General features: G+C 43.6%; 1 protein-coding gene and 3 non-coding genes across 4 annotated transcripts in view; all 4 read left to right on the forward strand.

The window, feature by feature from the left end:
* Positions 1–21,143, forward strand: part of stpg2 (sperm-tail PG-rich repeat containing 2) — a 48,407-nt gene extending 27,264 nt beyond the window's left edge. The window contains 1 exon segment of the mRNA XM_061278438.1: positions 20,684–21,143. Within this exon segment, the coding sequence (XP_061134422.1) occupies positions 20,684–20,806 (123 nt within the window). The 3' untranslated portion in view covers positions 20,807–21,143.
* A 390-nt stretch (positions 21,144–21,533) lies between these two features.
* On the forward strand, positions 21,534–21,615 carry trnas-aga (transfer RNA serine (anticodon AGA)). Its single transcript has one exon. It is a non-coding gene; the product is annotated as a tRNA-Ser (tRNA).
* A 91-nt stretch (positions 21,616–21,706) lies between these two features.
* On the forward strand, positions 21,707–21,788 carry trnas-aga (transfer RNA serine (anticodon AGA)). The gene has a single exon. It is a non-coding gene; the product is annotated as a tRNA-Ser (tRNA).
* A 92-nt stretch (positions 21,789–21,880) lies between these two features.
* On the forward strand, positions 21,881–21,962 carry trnas-aga (transfer RNA serine (anticodon AGA)). The gene has a single exon. It is a non-coding gene; the product is annotated as a tRNA-Ser (tRNA).
* The last annotated feature ends 75 nt before the right edge of the window (positions 21,963–22,037 follow it).

Here is a 22,037-nt window from a genome sequence, read left to right on the forward strand (position 1 = left end):
TATGCTCGTCATAGCAGCATACTGATTAATCTGATTTTAAGATTACTGATTGAAGAGAATACAAAATGAGTGGGACTGAAGGGTTGTCAAGAGTAATACATCAAAAAGTTGGCTTAGACAAGGAAGAAAATGGCTGCTCTCCTAGCCCTCACCAAACATGAGAATAAACCGGGGGATACGTGTGTTCTTTAGTTGCACTTTGCTCACTGAATTCTCCACATGGGCAAGTGACGCGGCTGTCACCTTTCCCTACCGACAGGCCGATAATTACGCGTCCCCGGAAGCATAAAGCGGACGCTCTCGAAAAAGAAATGTGAAGTTAATCCAGTTCTTCGTCTCTCAGCTGTGTGAGATTGATGGACGGACGCCACGGAACGCCTTCGAGGCGACACGGTGAAGGTCAAGTGGATTTTGTGATTTCACAAGCAAAGCATGGAAGGTTTTTTATTTTTTTATTTTTCTTCTTTGAAAAGACGAGCTGTCAGGATTTGAACTCTTAAGGCATATGTATGTATAGGTGCAGCCGCGGCTTTGTATGTGAGCTCCATCCATACTGACAAGATTTGTTGGAATCTTTATCAGTGTATTAATAATGCAGAAGGAGTTTGTTCTCCTTGGGCCTCCAAGCAGTCATTTCTCACCGACCTTGTTCCACTTTGAATAGAATCTTTTGCATTCATATCCATCAATGTATGTATTGAATGCGTGAGGTCCATTCCTTTCTTTTTACTCCAGACTGAAAACATTCAGGTTTGACGTTAAGAGATCAACAGCTTTCATTTCCAAGTTACAACCTAAAAGATAACATTTGTCTTTATCATAACCAACATAAAAGCAGAGAGCTGTGCGGTTGAGCTCGCAATGTCTCGTCACATACTCATTTGATGTCGCGGCCAAATCGGTCTGCAGCAAAAATAAAATAAAATAAAAAAATGCAAGATTGACTCAAATAAAGACAGATCACCCTTTAAGAGGACCGATCAGACACACTTGAAGCATGATCTGCGCTGTAATTTTAAAAATGTAACTCTAAGTATGGTGTGTCAGAACAAACGTCCAAGAAGCCCTGGGTACGTAAATGGTGCCGTCGGAGTGGAAAGCTGCATATGGACAAGAGTGCAGATCGATTTTCTGTTCAAAGCTTTTATTCATGAAAGAGAATACTTACACTGTGTTGCCAAAAAATTCTGGTAAAAGCCTAATCCATCACAACAGTAGATATCTCCGCAGCGTGCGGACCGAGGGAGGCGGCTCCTTTTTATTTTTTTGTAATGTCTTTTTCAAACAATGGGACGCAGTGGCACTAATGTTTGTTTTGGGCCAAATGATTGCGTCATATTCTACGAGATGTGAACAGTGGACAGGAATGTCACGTCTCCAGCTTCAATAAGGATAGCGTCAGATCAGGAAATCAATATTTAAAGTTGGCATGAGGGTGACGTCAGGACCACAGTCGCTATATTGCTGAATAAAACTGCCTGCTTGGTTAAAAATTGATCAACAGTTCCTGCGACTGTGCCATGTTGTCAGAATCAAAGCCTGATGAATCATTTTGGCCTCTTCAAATGCCTTCGAAAAGAAGTTTGACGGCTCTTGCTAGTCAGGATTCGCAGCGAGTAGCTAGCTCCACGCTAATGCTGACAACAGGCACTTTACGTATAAAACAATGTCAGCATAATTAATAAGGGGTTGTTTAGTGTGCTGAATTATCAATAGACCATGACTGTCATTGCCCCAAGCCATTTCAATGTAAAAAGTAGAAATACTATACATGGCATTTGAAAAGCAATGTAGCGTTTTGTGTTTGTCCTTCTCTAAAGTGCTCCGTAATGACAGCGTCACTCAGAAGACAATGACCTGTCAGCGTTTACTGTTTTGGAACAGAAGAATGCTGTTTCCTTTTATTGGAATGGACAGTAAAGCTTCTTTTCATTTCTAAAAGCCCCTCCATTAGACAGGAGAAGATGTTTGGACGCAGCTTTTACCAACAGATTCAAAACCGTCAAAAGCGAGAGTAGAGCGAGCGACGGACAAGCCGCGGGGGCTTTCGTTAGGCCATTTGTAAAGATTTCTTACAAAGAATATATATATCGCTTGTGCTCATCATGCCTTTTACTTTATTACGGCTCGCCGAGGCGATTAATCAGTATAATGCATTTAACCAATTATGCCTGATTTGATCTGGCTGTGGGGCTAATTTAATAGATATCCTCTGTGATTTACGAGGGAATGTTTATCGCGGGGATGTGCCGATGTTCATCCGGACGATAAGGCGCTTTGAAGGGATTTCAAGCTACGCTACGTCCAAGCGGACAACAATAAAACGAGTACAGTAGAGGCAATTGAACGACTGAAATATGTTTGGTTGTCCAAAATAACAATAACCTAGCATCACCACACGTTTTCTTTTCCCCCTTAAAAAATCTCGTTCTTGAAAAACTCTGACTTACTGTAGTTTTCTCAAAAATGCCCCAGAAGTAAGATAAATGCAAATTGTTTTGTAAAAATACGTCCTTATGAAATGATTTTTTTTCTCTCCCCCCCCAATTTTTTAAATGATATAAAATATCTACATATTTAATATATATTCATTCCCGCATGCCGTTTCCTTCTCCTCTGCTGTCGCTCCCTTTCCTTGCCATCATTCTTTCTCCCGGGTCCATTCCATCTGTTTCCACTCATCTTTTCACCTGCCTAATATGCCCTATCCACCCCCAATACACACTCTACTCACGCCCTTCAATCCTCACGACACACACACACACACACACACACACACACACACACACGCAGACAGAGCATTCAGTTCCGCCAGCTTGTCAGAGTGTGACTGATTGATGACTTGCCAGAAGGCTGAGTATTGTTGATGTCAGGAACAGGACAGGTAGCCCAGACCACAGCCAAAGTGTGTGTGTGTGTGTGTGTGTGTTGATGTCTCTTTCTTTCACCCCCTCCCAACATTTCCATCTTTATCGCTAGCTTCCACTCTCTTTGACCCCTACTGATCACCGTGAGGGATTCTCAAGTGTTTGATTGCAAAAAGATACTCGTTTTTTTTACTCGCCCGCAGTGCTCACAACTGTGCGGTCAGTCATGGATGGACGGCGTTTTGTTGCACCTCAGCTTTTTTCTCACATTTGAATCGGAGCCAACAGTGGTGACCAGGGTTTTATGTAAACCTGGATAAGGAAGTAGAGAAAATTTGGACGTGCCCCTCCGTTACTTTTTGATTCAAAAGCATCACGGGTCATGCTGCAGACCATACAGTATAAAACTGGGAAGTTGATCCATCCGCATCGTCTCTTTGTGTTGTGCGTCTTGCTTTTTTTTAATGAAAGAATATAACACGTATGTAGCTGTACTGCGTTTTTAAAAACAATCGTAAGACTCATGCCTTTATTCATGAAAATAACATTTTCTTGCGGGCTCTTTTTGGAGAAAAGTCTCGCCTGCGGGTGTACTTTTATTCCCCTTTTCTTCCAAGCTCGTCTCTGTGGGCGGAATTAATGATCTGACGCGGGAAGTGCCCTTTTCCTCGCCCCGACCAGCTGTAGCACAACGTTTGCATTAATACGGGCTAATGCCAGGACCGCCCGGTGTTCAAACCCGGCCAGGTGTTCTGTGGCACCAGGAAATCTAATGACCTGACCAGGGGAAGCCACCCTTTACTTGGCCACATGCTGTCTAGCTAGGAGGAAAGTTCTTAAAATAAACATGATGTATTTGAACATTGGCAACTGTCATACAAGTAAGATGAAGCCCAGGAGCAGCAAATACAATGAAAAGAGCAGGGGCCCCTAAATTGAACCCTGTGGAACACCATACCACAGTGGGGCAGAGTGGGATACAGAACGACCAAGGCTAACACTATAGTCCTACCTGGTGCTGCAAACTAGCAGAATACTGTCCTCTGCCGTATCGTTCTTATAATCTTGTTCATGTAGCTTCTCAATTTGGAAGATATTTTTTCCCCCCACCGCAGGGCATTTAAATTGTGCCACATGGGCGACGTATAAGCCATATTGTGAATGTCTTTACCGTGCCAGTGAACATATTGTAAGTGATTTGCCTATTTCCATGCGGCCATATGTGGAGCCACACACTCCAGAGAGGAGGGGGACATACACGAGTCTTACAAAATGTCAAATTCAGGATTTCAAGCGTTCCTTTGTGTTCATGTGGTTGTGATCATTTGAAATGAAATGTAAATAATCAAATGAATCCATTTCAGTATCATGAAAAAATAATTTCATCGCGGAACAGGAAAAATAATCCAATAATGTAATAATGAACAAATCACATCAATTGAAAACGTTCAAAAATGGATAAATTGATAAAACCTTCAAATCAAATAAAGGCATTTTAAGGCAATCAAATTTTGCGTGGGAGAAGAACAACAATGAGCATAGATGCACTTGGAGAACAGCAAGCCACACAAAATGAGAAGCTGCTGTCGGCCCCAGCTCACAAAGACTCACCCCGCCAGGCCCCGCCTCTTCTCAACATTTTCTTAACATTTTATGCTTGCAATCTTTCTTTTTTTTGGCATGACAAAATTTGCTGGAGTCGTTCATCTACGAGTATATTTGATCACGTAGTGCGGCTTTGCACCTAATGCAGTGTGTTTGGAACGTTTCCCTCCATAGTAAACAAGGTTTCGCTGTATTACGTCTTTTGGTGTTTTGCTTTGATGAGGGGAAAAGAAACAACTATCCCAAAAGCTCCATCTAGTGTGTACTCAATTTCTACTCACAACTAGGGTCAGCATCGTCTTCGTCATGTTGTTAGTGGAGGAGAAGAATGACAACAGGCTGGGAAATAGACTCAAGGTGTGCTCCCTAAGGCTCCACGAAGGAGGATGCAAAGGAAAAAAAAGAGTAATGCTTGCAAAACAACATATTGCTTCATGTTTTAATTAGACCCAGTTAATGTTGCGTGAAGACCGGTGTAGTCGTCGCAAAGACAAGCTGTTCAGATCCAAATGGGTGTGTGTGTGTGTGTGTGTGTGTGTGTGCGCACGCATTAAAGTTGCAGTGGCCAAATCCTGTTGTGCGCGTGTGTCCAGCCTCCGGGAGAACACCATTAGTCTGCTGAAAAAGTTTTTGTCTTTGATCAAATCTTGAGAAACTTTGGAGAAACTCTCTCAAATAACACATAACACGAAAGAGTAGATAATAGGAAGCAACAACATCAGAGCAATCTGAAGGTGGCAGGATCTTAGTCGAGGCCAAATTGTCAATTAATGCTCTTTCAAAGTGGACATTGTGTGTGAAAATGACTTTTTAATAGCTTGTATGTGACATAGTTGTCAATTTGCTCTACATTGTAACTTTTCTTGCAAAAAACAATCCAATATGAATATTTGTTTTAGAAATATGATTTACTAAGACCTTATTTCCCCTCAACTTCTAATTTTGATCTTTGTCTTTATTGCCTTCCAAACAAATGACACGGCTCTCTATCTTTAGACGGGACAGCTGCACTGGAGCGTAAAAAGTGTCTCGTCTTGATTTTCATGCCGATGCAAGCCTCATTTGGCCTCTTTAGGAATTTGGCAGACTGCGCTGCATCATGCTGCACGTTCTAGCGCACTTTGACTTGTGGCCAGCGCACCTGACCATTTGATGGCTGAAAGTCAACTCAACTTTCTGTTCACAAATTCATAAATTAGCAATGGCGTGCGTCGAACCCATCTGAAAACTTGTCGGATTTAATTCAGTGAGTACGTCATTTATTATTATTTGGCAAATCAAGTCAGCTGTGGGCGGCTCGGTGGCTGTTCGATTCCACCTCCGGCCCTCCCTGTGTGGAGTTGACATGCTTTCCGCGTGGGTTTTCTCTGGGCACTCCGGATTCCTCCCACATTCCAAAAACATGCTTGGTAGGCCAATTGAGCACTCCAAATTGCCCCTAGGTGCGAGTGCGAGTGCGGATGGTTGTTTGTCTCTGTGTGCCCTGTGATTGGCTGGCAACCAGTTCAGGGTGCCCCCCGCCTACTGCCCGATGCCGGCTGAGATAGGCTCCAGCACTCCCGCGACCCCCGTGGGGACTAAGCGGTTCAGAAAATGGATGGATGGAAGTCAGCTGTGCTTACACCCACAACGGCGCAAAACACCCATTTTTAATTTGGGCAAGATGGCTGCATATGTAAATATTTTTTTTTATAGAAGCCAAATAACTTTGCCCGTCGTGGCAACGGTTGGTTCAACCTACCCGGCCGGCCTTTCCGTTTTGTGCTGACTGATCAATAAGGTGTTCAGTTTTAACAGCCACGTAAAAAAAAAAAAAAATACAAATGGAGAAGGCCACGTTTGGTCAACGAAGTGTGTCGAAGCCTCGCCCCCGCCGCACTTTGTGCCATTGAGGACAAACATGTTGTCGGTGTTATGAAGCGTTTAAAGCGCCCAATAATCTTTTACGAGGTCCTGGTTTGTGAACAACTTCTCGTAAAAGACCGTTCCAATGGTCGAAACCATCTGCGCTCGCACACACATAGTGACACTTTTATTTAACCCAGTGCTTCTCAATTATTTTCTGTTACGCCCCCCCCTGGCAAGAAGAAAACTATTCGCGCCCCCCCTCCCCACCGTGACTATCCTAACTTGTCTTGTAAGTCGTAAAATGTTGCTTGTCGCAAACGTGACAGAAGTAACAATGAGAGCGCCACTGCACCCTGCTGTAGTAAACGCGCAATTACACTTTATTCTAGTACTGCCAAAAAAAAAAGCCTGTTCCCCAGGGTCACACGCGCCCCCCCAGGAATAGCACCGCGCCCCCCTTGGGGGGCGCGCCCCACTATTTGAGAAGCACTGATTTAACCCAAACAGAGTGTCCTTGCCCCGAGCTGCCACGGGCTAATGCGAGGCGCTCTGAAATGGCGAAATCCGGTCACCGACGCGCAAACTCGGCACCGGCGCGGACGCAAATGTGCCAACCGGTCCCCGGGAGCGTGTGACCAGAGCGCGGCGTATCAAAAATACGCCGAGGCAGAGTCATCTCGTGACGAGATGGGATCGGACAGCCCTCGCGCTCTTTCACCTCTTTGCTCTTGCTCCGCACATAACTAAAATGGTCAAACTAAAAAGAATAGCTAATCATAATCCAGACTAATGTTTAGTTTTGTTTAAACAGCCAAACCTTTGGCTAATACGTCTGTAGCCCGCCACTCACGGTGCTCATGATGAATTCAACGAGGTGAACAAAATACATGACATCCGAACAATGGTATCTTGAAATAGGAGCTGAATTTGTTGGAAGCTTTATTGACTCGCTTAATTTTCCCATCATTTGACAAAAATGAGCACAAGCTGTATGGCCTTGAATGATTTGTAGCTTGTGGGCTTTTGACACACATCTTTGTGGCCTGTGGATAGAAGAGTGCTTGAAGGTTAAAGAGTCTGACAAAGGCAACTATTGCTCTGTTTATCATGTTTTTTTGCGACGTGTCATGTCTCCGGGGGGGCGGTTGCTACAGTACGAATGCCAACGTGACTTTAGCGGCACAAGCGCACGCATTCAACACTGTCTTTGAGCGCGAGGCCGCGACCGTCATCGGCAGCCTCGGGGAAGACGTCTCCTTTCATTAACGTCCGGCCGTCCGTTGGAATGTTTGAGCGGCCATCTCGCCACCAGCGGTGTTCGGTGTAGCACGTGCAACGCACCAGTTAGTAGCTAACGCTTCAGTGTTTCTTTGTATCCTCCGCAAACGAGTACAGATTTGTTTGTCTGTGTTGCGAGTCAAAATTTGAGGAACGAGATGTATTCGATTGTACATTTCAGCTGTTTGTTGAACTATTTTTGTTTTCCAAAAACATTCAAACGTCAATTTGGCAACCATGCTAATAGGCTAGCAAAATACGAAATGAGAACTTCGCAGTCAACTAAACCCGCCTCTTTCAAAGTCCCTCACGAAATCACAATCCACAAATACCGCTGTACGGTATTTAGTTTTTCATTCACTTTATTGAAAAAACACAGCAGTATTTCTTTATTTAAAAAAAAATCATGCAGTAAAATATTTTGCTTGAATAATGTGCCTAAAGATGAATGTCATTTTATTGGTTTAAAAAAGAATATTTTTTTATTTTTTTAACCACGTATCTGGTTGGGATCATCTCTCATACAAGAGAGACTTCGTAAAAATAAACATTTACAACAGGAGTCAGAGAACACAATAATGAAGAACAGAAAATTAGCAGCGACAAATACAAGAAGCTGTCAGCTGTATCTAAAAATAGCAATTTAAGCTCCTCAAGATTAATGAATAGCTCAGGTTTAAATGGATTTCACTGGTTTCATGCATGAGTAATTAGACCTTTGTCAAACTAGTACTATTTGGTAATTACTCTTTACTTAATTGGAAAAGGTGTCACGGAAGAGCCAAAGAAAAGCAAACCAAATATACTGAGCCGACCCACGTGTGTGTGTGTGTGTGCGTGCATGTGTGTATACAAATGCGCTCGCAAAGTCTTGTCGGCACAGCACGGAGGAAATAAAGTAATAGTCCTGCACGTCCTATCTGCAAATTTATATTACTTTGACCTTTTTCTCCTCAGGTCCTTCCATTTATTTCATTCACTAAACTGCTGATGCTTCTTTCTACACTTTTTTGGGACCGGAAGTAAGATGGAGAGATGAGGTCAAATGGAGGGCTGCAACATCTACAACAGCACTTTTTGCTCCTAATTCACTCAAGAGAAAATCGAGTAGCAGACCAACCTCGTAGCGGCGTCTTTCATTTGGCGCGATACAAATGGTCAAACGGATGCGCGGCTTCAAAATGGGTTTGATGTTTCGGGAGTTGCTGCTTCCTGGGAAGGTGACGATATTGCTGACAACTGAAATGCAGACTCGCGTAATTTCATACTGGTTGGCTGGGCGGACCAAAGAGAACCCGAGTGTTTGTTCGCAAGCAATAAAAAGGCAATTTTGCAGATCCGTGTAAAGAGCTCGTGTTGGAGGGTTCTTCTTTTTGCGGCGCTCTCTTTCTCTCTAATTTCTGCTGGTGGAGTTAATGGGCCTTTAACCTTGTGTCAATAGCTGGGGGCTTTGGTGCCATCGCCCACACCACAATTACTCCCTCCCCAATTAGGCAGGCCGGGCCAACGTGTGTATGTGGCGCCGTGTGTGCAAAGAGATACTCACCACCGCATAGCCTGAAGTGCCGGAGACGGCTGCCGTTCTGTTTTTTGTTTGTCAAAGATAATGGGAACCAGACCAATGTCAACACACCCGCTTTCTAAAGCCAGCTTACCTCGCAGCCACAAAAATCATCATCATAATAATAATGGTTGTTATGATGCGAGCAGACAGATTCCCATCGGGGGCTTGTCGAGATGACTCCAGCTGATTATTAGCGTCGCGCAAGATTCGGGGTGATTAGCCTTGTCAAGATGATGTTGTTTGATAGCCATGACGCTTAGGGCTTCTCATCATATTGTATCAAAAGAGATATTATGCTGTTTTTTTCCCCCACTAGTTCCAAAGTGTTTTAATAAAACATCGTTGGCATTCTTTAGTCCAAACACGCAAAGGATGAAGATTTCCCCGCTCATCTTTTGTGCTTTTGCTGTATTGCAAATTTTTTTTTTTGTTCATTTTTATTCCTACTTACTCCAAATATTCACCTGACAAATATTTGGGACGCACCATCACCAAGTTAATTAAAATATATGCCAGGCAGCAGCACTAAGGTCAAACGCAGCATAATTAACTTGAAGAAAAAGAAAGTTAGTCCAGGAATAATTGTTCTCACATAGCAGAGAAGAAAGTGACATGAAAGCCTCGTTGCATCGTGGCATGTTCATGCCACTGTATCCAACGCAAACGTCATTCTCGTGGTTACCTACCACCGGATTTTCATCTTATTTGGACTGTGCAAAAACATTTCTGTAGGCAACTATGAAAAAAAAAAAAAAAAAAACGTTTGATGGGAGGGAGGAGAGGAGGTGGAGGGAGCCAAAGGGGGGGCTTTCGGGGCTGGTGGATAAGATGGCATTATCTGTCCTGCTCATTCTCTCTTTGGCCAGCGGGGGGTGTGGCATCTTATCCTCACTTCCTGCTCTGTAGGTTGCCTTCACAGTCAGACTGAAGGAGGGTGCTTGCCCCCCCCCCCCCCCCACCGCTGCCAGCCTATTATTGCGCTGCAAAAGTGCACATTTTCAAACGGGATGATAGTACAAAAAGAAGTAGCGCTGAAGGCAAGAAACCAAAGAGAAAAGGAGGTCATCTAAGGATGCAAGTGCCTGTGTTTAACATCCCCTCACTACCAGCATTGACCTTTGATTTCTCTTAACAGGCGAGCAGGGGCAGTGGTTCTCTTTTTAATTCAGTCGCTGCACTGCGGGAAGGCAGGGGGGGGGGGGGGGGGGGTATAAAATATGAAACCAAACAGGCCAATCAGTGGATCATCTAAAGGCAGCCGAGTGATAGACAGGCTCGTCCTTGCAGTTTGGAAGGATGTAGTTGAGCTGCGTCGCTAAATTAGGGCAGGAGTCAAATTCAAATGTCTTTTTTTTTGTCCAGTTTTCCAATTAGTAGGCTAATAAGTGAACACCTTGTCGTGTTACACGCATCATTTATTGAATGCTGAGTACACGTAAATACGGAAACCCCTCAGGAAGTCCACAACCTTCTCTCTGAAGGTGATGGCATGCAAATTAAAATTTGCAAAGACCCAAAGGAGTTCAAGCGCGGCAGATAACGTGCGATACTGCACCATTTGATTTGTTATCGGTCCAATACCGAGTAAATACAGTATTGCTGTTAATAATGCTCAGAGGTGGGCCGTGCAATTGGTACCTTAAACATTTGCTAACTAATACCGCAGCACCCAAGCACTTGGATTGTAAATGCCTCCCTCGAATGGATGTCTTCTTTTTCTTATCGACGTAAATAAATAGCCACTCATCTCAGTTCGCAAACAGACAACACGAGCTCATTTGCTAGCCAAAACAGCAGCCAGGAGCGGTCTGTTACTTCAATGTCACCTGAAAGATGCTCTTGCAATCCCCCCCCCCCATGTTTGACCCTTTCAGTGACGCTAATTATCATTAGCGGTGCTTGTAAATAGGTGAAAATCCTCTGGAGCACATCGTGCTCGCAGATGAAAAGCCCGTTAGCGTGGCGTAATTAGCTCTGAAAGTCTAATGAATAAGCAGCAAGGAAGCGGGCGCAGTGTCGTTGGTGTCGAGGGCGCGGCATCGAGGGATTCGTTTGAAGGTGAGGCGCTCGTGTGATTAGATCCTCAGCAAAATCCTGTGATGCCTAATGGAATTACATTCGTTGAAATCCTAATGGAGTAAGTTCGCTTGGAATAAGGGTCGCTGTTGGAGCGGCGAAGCTCAAGACAAGTCACGTTTCGATATAATACAATTACGACGTGTAATTCAGTGCCGCTTGAGCGCCGAGCATCGTACACTACCTGTTGTGTTTACTCTGTGTGCGTGTGTGTCATTCAACGTGAGTGAGTGTTTTAAAGAAATGTCAAAAAAATGCTCCACAAAATAAAAATAGAAATGCACTGCTGACAACTGCACAAGTGACAGGTGTTGATTTAAAGGTCTGAAGAAAAAAAAAAGAAAAAAGGCGGTGACTGACGATTCTGTGAAATCAGCTATTTCTTTTTTTTTTTTTTTTTTTACCGAATCAAGCTGCCTCCACTCGAGCGCTTATGAAACGGATATAGCTCCCCTTCCCGGAATATCTCATCTCACCTCATATATTTTATGCAGTCATTAAATTGCCTCAACTCACCTTTTCTGACTCACTCTGTCATCTTCCTCTCTCTTATCTCCTGCCTTAACTTTTTCTTCACGACTTCCTGACTTTGCCTGGCCGCCTGTCTACAAAGCCAGCCAATGTCAACTTTTTCCCTCAGCGTTCTTTAAAAAGAAAAAAAAAACAAATCACAAGAGGCCATTTTTGTGTCCTCTTCCAATTTTTTTGGTGGCATTTCTTAAGTGCTGCTGTCTTGGTCAATATGAGGACTCGACCATCCATTGAGTAACCATGACAGCATGAAATATAAAATAATTTTTAGTACAGCTCGAGTTTCCAACATACGCTAAAACTCTGCTGGTGTTTTGGTTAGCAACACAACTTTGTGCGGCGACCGGTAGGAATCGACTGGAAAACTATGACGGTTGTGGTTCTTTGGGCTTCTTATCTCGACCGCTCGCTGTGCTGCGGGTGCACGGCTTTGGGGCGGCTTTCCAGACGCTCGCTTTGCAAAATTGCTGCTACGGGATGAAGAGCGCCTGGGGTTTCGAGCTTACGCTCCCAGAAAAACGTGGCCCGTGGGGTTAAAAATAATCTTCGCTCTGTAACAACGGTATTTTTTTCCCCCCCGCCTTCTGTCGGAATATGATGTGTTTATCCGTAACGGAGGAACTAGGCGTCAACCTATTTACCCACCGCTTAACGAGTTACCTGCTGAGACGTTGGTGAGTGTTTATGATGCGGAGAATCCACAACAGGGCACAGTAGCGCATCCTCCTCCTCGCAAGTTACACTCGTATGTTCTCCAAGAAAGTAGTGAAAAACATTTCTTTTTCTCTGGGATACGGGTTGCCGCGGTAACCCTAGGGGGGGGTTCTCATAAAGCGTGCTAGCGATACACTTATACCGTATTTTCCACACTATAAGGCGCAACTGAAAACCTCCATTTTTCTCAAAAGCCAACAGTGCGCCTTATAATCAGGTGCGCCTTATATATGGACCAATATTGAACCACAACAGCAGGCGTGTCCAAAGTCTGGCCCGCGGGCCAAATGTATATATCTTATATATGTCCAAAGTTGTAAAATGGGCCATTCATTGAAGGTGCGCTTTATAATCCGGTGCGCCTTATAGTACGGAAAATACGGTAGTTTTTTTTTTTTTTTTTTTATCGAAAAGAATTTGCGATTAGTTTGGCTTAATCATTGAATTAATCGTTGCAACTGTACTCTAATTATATGAGTGACTCAAAATATATGATTCACACCAATCGTAATTAAAACATTTACTCCAATTGCAATGCAACGTGATGTAATTGGAATATGACATGCGTCACTGTGTTGCTTTCTTCTTCTTTGTGTTTCACCCCACTGCACACAAAAATATGCACAAGCCCAACCCCACAAGCGCACAAACTACTAGAACAAACGGAAATGATGCAAAATTAAAAAGCCAGATTCAAGTCGCTCACCCCCACCGGGATGTCACACAAACATACACACAAACAACGACTCACGCGCAACATGATGAATGGCGAGCGAGACGCGTGTGGCCTTAAATGTCTTTGCCAATTTTCTCCTTCCGTGGATTCTGAACTGGGAAAGATAGTTTTGGTAACTTTCAATTCATCATTTTGGACACCGGCCACTGGACCGGCACGGTTAATGGCAGGAGGTCACATGCATTGTCACACGCACGGACACGCAATGTGGATTGATGCTTACAAACACAGTATTGTCCAACAACTGCGAAAGATACTAAGATACTTTGAGATAGCTTCTGTTTTGATTTTTGAGGAGTTCAACATGACAAAATCTGCACACAAATCACTTAACAAAATTGTCTGAATAGATTTTTTTTTCATCTTTGTCTGGTGTCATTTCCTATACAAAAAGTAAACTGCATGGCAGAAATGTTCCAAACCATCAAGAAAAGTTCAAGTATGGATTTTCTGGTGCAGCGAACCAAAACGATTCGAGGACAGAAGTATGCACTTGTGTCGATGAGTTTGCAAAGCGAGCCAGACAAGTAAATACAGACATATTCAAGAAGGAGAATTTCACACTGACCCCTCCGTACTTCGGCGGCACAAAAACATCGCCTGTCCATCAAAAGACTTTGTGGATGCGGCCCTGCTTGAAGCTTCTCGCTTCTATGGGAGTCTTGTGCTGCAATTTCTTCTCCAAATACGAATGCAGGAGAAGCTCTGCTGAGCTGAAATAGCCTCCCAAAATGGGTGTCAAAAACGAGCAGTCCCCAGACACCTCGTTGACCGTGATGTGATGTCCGATTTTTTGGGCTTTCGAGAACCAAGGAAAAGTTCTTTACAACTTCATGCATGTACGGTATAGCTCAGGGGTCACCAGCCCATTTTGAAGATGAGGGCTTCTTCTGAAAACCAAATTTGCTCAAATTATGTTTAATCATCCAAAAAATTCACACACAAATAAAATGCCGGGCACTGGGGCAAATATCCGACTAATCGACGGGGTAATCGATCAATTCCAACGTTCCTGACTTCTCTTGCTGCTTATTTTCATGTTCACATTGGTACATTATATGGCTACTAAATCATTTTCAATTCACATCCACACAATATTGTATCCATCTCGTTTACTTGATAGTCCCGGTTTAAGAGGAGGCGTACCATTTGCACAATTCCACAAATATTAAATGGAACTGTTAAAAATGTTCACCCAGCGGTAAGCGAGCTCGCTCATTTTATTAAATGCCCTCGGGGGGGCTGCCAATGGTGGATGCGGCAGATCCGACGTCAATATCGACGAGACCTTTAAAAACAGGCGGCTTCTGAGATAGACGCAAGGCGACAAACTCCTCACCGCCTCCTTTCTTATCGCAAAGCGGAGGTAAAAAACGCTGCGCATTTAAAGATTACATCTTAAGTCGAAAAACAGCAGTTCAAAGAGAAGAACGGAACAGGAACAGCCTCGTAATCTGATGTCCAGCTTTGGCAACTTGGCACGATGTTTCACCGAGCTACTAATAACGGTTCCCCGTGCGCTCGGCTCTATACCAATCATTTTTCTGTCACTCTCTTCTTTGGTTGATCTTTTGGACTTTCAAGTGACTTTTTAGCGGTTTATGATTCTTTCTCCCAATCCGCTTTCTCAAAACTCATCACCGGTACTTCACAAGCACCGACCAATCAAGTGTCTCTCCTCAAAGGTTAGCGCTGTGGGCTAACGCTAATCTGTGTACCCGGCAAAATTCACTGCGCCTCCAGCTCCCATTGTGGCAAGCGCTGCTAGCTAATGCTGAATATGTGAATCGCACGAAACTCAATGCAGCTCCGCTTACCTTGTGCAAAGTCACCACTGTCTCTTATTCTCGGAAATGACAGAAACGATCACCGCCTTGGCGACTCCAAAAAGCAAATGAATTTACGATGCTTTTCAGAAGTTAGCACTATGAGCTAATACCAATCTATGCTAATACCAATCATGTCTGGGCATTTAAAGTAGATTTCCATTTCAACTTGTAGGTAGGTTCCTCCCTCTTGATTCCAGGTGACGCAAAACACAACCCCACCACCACCACCACAACCACCACATCAAGCTGAATAAAGCGCAATGACAGCCTGGTAAGATTGCAGTTATAAATCATTTGTCAGCCGCTTCTAAATTCGATCTGCAGTCAAATACAGAATGGGCACGCACACACAGACACACACACACACACACAGAGGAATTCATATTGCTGGATGGAGCTGTAATAGGGGACCTACAACACTGACAAATTGTCTCTTATAAACAAAAAGTCTTCAGTGTCTTTTTTGTTTCTGTTTTTACACTTTCAAACTTTACTGTGTAGCAGAATTTGTCTTTTGGATTCTTTTCTTTACATATCATCGCCAGGATCACATCGCAGTTAAAACGACGGAGAAAATGGACGGTGTCGTATATCGTGAGACCCCCTGGATTCATTTTTGGCCGGGGGGCCCTGCCATCCATCACCCGGACCCGCTGGTAAATGGCTTATGTAATTCAGTTCCAGATGAATGCCGGCGGAAGGGAGTGTCAGCGCTAACATTATTGTGATGTATACAGTGGTCGCGGACAGGGTGGTAGCGAGGGCGGGTGCGAGAGTAGCCGAGGGCTCGGGGCTGATGACAGAACAACGCTCTAAGGCTCGTGGATATGAAAGCGGAGATGCTTGCCCACTCCATGAAATTCGAATTCGGGGGACCTTTTCAATGGTGTATGAACACAATTGTTCTCATGAATGAATAAGAAGGTCATAAATCAAGGCAAACTGTCAAAACATAAAAACACTGGAGTTGCAACAGGTGCGGGTGGTGAAAAATTCAGGAATAATAGCTCCATTTTTGAAAGGCTGCTTTTCCGTTCAAAACATTCTCAACTTTTAATCTCAGGTGCCAAATCTACTGGGACGGAGTCCGGTGTTTTTTGAAGACTTCTACTTACTGGAACATTGTTGCTAATCTCGGCTAGCCTAGCTAATTCATTCTCGTTGTGCAGTATAGTCACCGCACAAGCTAACAGTTAGTTAGCCTAGCTTCTTCGACTACAAAATGGATTTCTGGATCGCGTGTATGCCGAAATCATGTCACAGACATTGAGTCTTGTTGATTTCTCCTTGTTAACTGACAATTGGTCGCTAGTTTTTTTTTTTTTTTTTGATGACCATTTAGTCTCATCTTCTGCGAAACGAATGAACGAATCGAAGAGGCTCAGTCGAGGTCGTCAGGCCGAGCACCGAAGGGGATTTGAAGACTTTTTGATTGCGTCCGTCTTTCTTTAATCTTGAACTCGGCTTTGACTCTTTGCAAATTGTTCAGAACAAGAACAAAAAAGTACAGATAAAAGAGCAATCCAAATGATTTTGACCTTCTAATGTCTTTTTAAGTGGCGTTATCAAGAAAACGGTTCCCTTCTACTGCTCGCAGATTAAACGAGACACACAAAAGGGCCGCCTTTTTTTTTTTTTTTTTAACTAATTGTTCTTCACAGAGCGATAGGACCGTGATTGACAGTGCGCCGTCTTATTTGTCTCTCGGTAATTTGTTTGGCAAAAGACCGATTTTGAAACGTTCAAGTGTCTCAAGCACGTGTGAAGAGTAAAATAATGTAAACAAAATTATTTTGTACACAGCATGGTCTCTATATAGTAGATTTTCTATCGCCGCTGTGTCTGAAACGTGATAAACGTTTGGCGTTTAATCTGTTCTTTAAACAACACCGGTTTTTCGTTTACCGCTCGACACTCCATTCATCATCGCAGCTCTCGGCTCCTTTCCCTTTGCCTCTCCATCTTCCTCAACATTTATTTTTCATCCACCGGTGACGGATGGAGTCACGGCGGCGGCGTTCGGGGTAAGGATGACTCGCAGTGACAGGCCTGTGGAGAGCACATTGTGAGGTAAACAGCTCTCTCCGCATCCTCGGACTGGACAACCATCATATATCCTTTTCTCTCTCAATATCAAGTCGAATGGGTAAAATATGGAAATTAACGTATGATAATACACGGGTGTGTTAAGGTTGCGTATCCATGGCAGCTTTCCCTCCCCGCGACTGGAATAACTTGTTTCTTATCAACTTGTTGAACCTATCTCACGCTTGTCGAGTGATGCGCTGACGCGACACCTCCGTATACTCTCGACAATAAGAAATCATTCACGTGCCGACTAGACGCTGCCGGAATTCAAAATGCCACGGACGTGAGAGAAGAATATTGTTGGGAGAAGAAGGGAAAATCCCAAAAATAAATGTCGCCAGAAAAAAACACATGAAAAATAACATAAAAAAAACGAAGCATAAAAAGAAAAAAAAAATCAACTCAAGATCGGCTCCACTGGAAACACACTAACAAAGACCATTGAAATCAGTCAGTGTAATTAAACAATAAGCCTACGCAAACAGTCGTTTCTAATCATAGCGGGTGGTTGCCATCACCATTAAAGGCAGCCTCCTGTGCAACAATGGCAAACTGCTCCTTTAATTGCCCATCTTCACTCCAAATGTGGTGCTTGTCTCAGACCCTAATGACTGTGCCTGCAACATTACCGCCACCATTTCAAGCAGGGAAACAACGTACAGGGAACTTGAAACCAGATTGTTTCAACACAGGTAATCTAAAGATCTCTAGACTTCAGTTTTGTTTGCCTTCAGTGAAGTACCACATTGCGCTGCAACATTTCAACCAACACTGAGCTCTCGTGGATGTAAATGTAGTTCAATTTCAACTTAAATAAACTTTTTCAAAAAAATATGTTCGATGAACCCAAGCGTTTTCTACGGAAAAAGATTAGGGCCAGTGAAGAAGAAAAAAACGAGGGGTGACAGGATTCTGACTTTTTTCTCAGAATTCTGACTTTATTCTCAGAATTCTGAATTCTGAGAAAAAAAGTCAGAATTCCTACTTTCTGGCTTTAAAGTCAGATTTATTTATTTATTTATTTATTTATTTATTTATTTATTTATTTATTTATTTATTTATTTATTTATTTATTTATTTATTTATTTATTTATTTATTTATTTATTTATTTATTTATTTATTTATTTATTTATTTATTTATTCATTCTCAGAATTCTGACTTTATTCTCAGAATTAAAGTCAGAATTCAGACTTTAAAGTCAGAATTCTGAGAATAAAGTCAGAATTCTTAGGAAAAAGTCAGAATCCTGTCACCTCTCGCTTTTTTCTTCTTCACTGGCCCTAATCCTCTTCCGTAAATTTTCAGCTATTTCAGAACGCTGACGTTTACTCAACACCGCCCCCTGCTGTTGAGCAAAAATAACATACTGTCCTTGGGTTTCTATTGCTAACGTCGCGCGACTGATGATCCCAATCAAAGTCCTTTGTTTAAAAAAATAAATAAATAAATAAAGCTCCCGTATAGGGTGCAGTCGTCTTAGCGATGCGACATTGCCCATTGACCTTTGTTTATTTATGTGATGTGAATCCAATTACAGCAGCAACAGCACCAGTGGGGAGAGATAATTTTTTATACCTTAGTGTTTACTGCTCATTGACGTCCTGTCGCTGCGTTTATGACTCGGTGTGTCCGACACACCGCCCAAAACACGGCGACTCCCTCAAGGGCATCGGCACCAATCAATAGACGGCCAACCGGACTTTAATAATGTAGCCTGACACATTGTTGGCGGCGCTGAGACGGGGCGGGGCCGCAAGGACATGCTGCTGGAGTGGCTGATATGAAAGGCAAATTGCGGCTTGACTGATGGCGTTGAGAGCAATATTACGCAAATTCCAAAATGGGACTCCTCACCTTGCAAGGAGTGAGCCACTCGGTTGTATTCAAATCCTTTGTGGGTTTGCTGTGATGATGATACGGAAGGAACGCACTGTACATTCTGAGGCACGGTAGACTTCAAATGGAACACACTTCACTGACTCGAATGGGATCCGCTAGCTATTTAGCCATTACATCTTTGCTACTTCAGTCAAACTCGGATTGAAATTTTTTGAGTGGATGATTGACAAAGGAACATTTTCACCCGTCCACGTTTTAATGAAACCAAATCTGGATTACGAACAAAAATTCTCGACACTGAACCGAGTCTGATTGTTGTGTAGGTCAAACGCAGTTAGCCAAATTAACCACCGACTTTCCATTTCTTTTGTATTATCGATTGATGATCGATTTGATCGTCATGGCCTTTCCTCGTTCTTTAGAAGGCAAACCCATCCAGACTGATTCAACATTGCCTTTCTGTTCTTCCGCCGCCTTTTCACCTAGCACAGAAAAGCTTGAATGCCGAGCAGAAAAAGACGTTTACCTAATTTCCCGTTTGGATTAAATCGAGCGACAGAATGTTTCAGGCTCTTCAGTGACAAAATGCCTCCGACTTGATGAAAGGCAGCTCTTCTCAGGTTTTGAACAAGTAGTTATAACCTCACAAAGGTTTTGGATACCGACGGCAATCGATTCTTTGATGAAGTTTTCCTTCAGATTTGAAAAGGCCTCGTCTTTTTCTCTCAAACGCAATGAAACGTCTGTGTGGTCTATGGTTGAAATTGACGGCGGCATTGCGTTAGTTGCGAGGACTCCTCCTTCACTGACACGACGATACGGCAGTAAACAGGCAAATGGTATTGTGACAAGCGTGATCTAGCTTTGATTCCTGTAACTGCTCTCTCGGCGGGATGAAAATGGGCCTCGACGAAGGCTTTTCATACGACAAAAAGCACTTAGCGGAAATGCTCTTGCAATAAAAATAGTCAAGGGCAAAAAAACAACAACAGGCAGGCTAGGCCAAGATGAGGGTTTGACAAGTTGGATGGCTGCCATTTTGATTATCTAAATTCACCGCTGAACGCAATGAAATCAGAGGGAAAGTTTTAGGGAACATCGGCTTGGCCGCCGCATCGGATGTTAACTGCCGCTAATGACTACCCTGAACCCCGGTGCCAATATGACGTCGTCTAAACCTCAGCGTTTACGTCCGAAAAGGTGTACATTGACGAATATGCGCCCATAATCAGGTGGTTGAATACAATTTTGTTTCAATGAGCCAATATTTGCCTCTAAATTTTTGAAGTAGACAATTGACAGTAAAGTTCAATTCCCACTTAGTCTGTTGGATGTGTGGTAGAGCTTGGAATGATTTTACCGATACTTTTAAGCTGCTTGTTGTATTAAACCGTGAAAGCAATATACTCAGCCCAAATCTCTGTGCAATATTTATTTGGCATTTATGGAAGACAATTTAAAAAGAAAAAAACAGCATTCAAAGATCAATAGCGGGAGCCGTTTCAGAGATGAGATTGTTTCAGGAGGCCATGCGAGGAATATACGAGGCGAAGATCCGTGTATTTGTAGTTTTATTTGATGTCCAATAAAGAATCTCCCAATAATAATCCCGTCGCAGTCGCTCGCAGAGGACAAACCGCTTTTGAGGACGAAGCTCAGCTTTTCCTTCAAAACTATTCAATATTGTCCATCTTTTTGTCTCCTAGCATCCACGTGCGTCTCAGACATCAGTCATACTTCGCCGGGCCTCGGTCAGTGACTGCGCAGAGAGACGAGAGGTAATTGAATTTCTCTCCTGGAGTGACTCGCATCAGCGCAGACAATTCTGACATAGCCAGGCGTGACGTAATAGACCGGAGGAGGCCATCACATCATCTTAGAAGTGCAATTAACTACAGAGGAAGTACTGGCATAATTGAAGCCTGGAGAAGAAGAAGAAGTGGTCTCCTCCTTAGGTGAGAGCAGATGAGGACATTTCTGTTCCAGCAAGGGTCAAGTGGAGCCGGCTGATGTGAAGATGAAACACTTCTGGGGCAGGGATATGGTAAGGTGATAATCTTCGCATGGCCTCACTGCACTCCATCTGACTATTCTGGACTGTGCGACATATTTCTTTTTAACACCATGCGCCTCTATTACTAACCTGAGCAAAGTGGGGCCGGGGGGCTGCTTCTGGACCGCCAACAGCCTGTAACCGGCCCTCGCGGTTGCCAGAAAAATGCATATTTTATTTTATTTTTTATTTTTTGCACACAAGTACAAATTTGTTAGGGGTCTCCCGTCGCAGGTTCAAATCCTGTCGACGCCGATTCTTTAACGTGGTTCAAGCGACGGACGAGAAATCCATCCAGAAATTGAAGCAATCTGGTTTCCTTCATCTTGTGATAATAGCAGCTGCAAATAATGTGTGTGTTTTTGTGGATGAGCGTTTAAGGCCATGGTCTCCCCTCGCAGGTTCAAATCCTGCTTTCAACGATTCAGGTTTTCTATTCGAATTTTGGTCCTCGCCACTTGCATTTTGATCATGTGAGGACTTTGCCCAACACTGCTTACTGTGTTGTTGTGGCCGAGTGGTTAAGGCGATGGACTAGAAATCCATTGGGGTCTCCCCGCGCAGGTTCGAATCCTGCCGACAACGAGAAGGATTTTGTTTTAGAATCTCTTTGCCAGACTCGCCATATGCATTTTGACAACATCAGGACCCTACCCGAAACCTTTGTGTTTACACGGTTGTCGTGGCCGAGTGGTTAAGGCGATGGACTAGAAATCCATTGGGGTCTCCCCGCGCAGGTTCGAATCCTGCCGACAACGAGAAGGACTTTGTTTTAGAATCTCGTTGCCAGCCTCGCCATATGCATTTTGACAACATCAGGACCCTACCCGAAACTTTTTTGTCTTATATGGTTTTCGTGGCCGAGTGGTTAAGGCGATGGACTAGAAATCCATTGGGGTCTCCCCGCGCAGGTTCGAATCCTGCCGACAACGAGAAGGATTTTGTTTTAGAATCTCGTTGCCAGCCTCGCCATATGCATTTTGACAACATCAGGACCCTACCCGAAA

The sequence above is a fragment of the Syngnathus typhle genome, linkage group LG5, assembly GCF_033458585.1.
Source record: "Syngnathus typhle isolate RoL2023-S1 ecotype Sweden linkage group LG5, RoL_Styp_1.0, whole genome shotgun sequence".
In the NCBI taxonomy this organism is placed as follows: Eukaryota; Metazoa; Chordata; class Actinopteri; order Syngnathiformes; family Syngnathidae; genus Syngnathus; species Syngnathus typhle.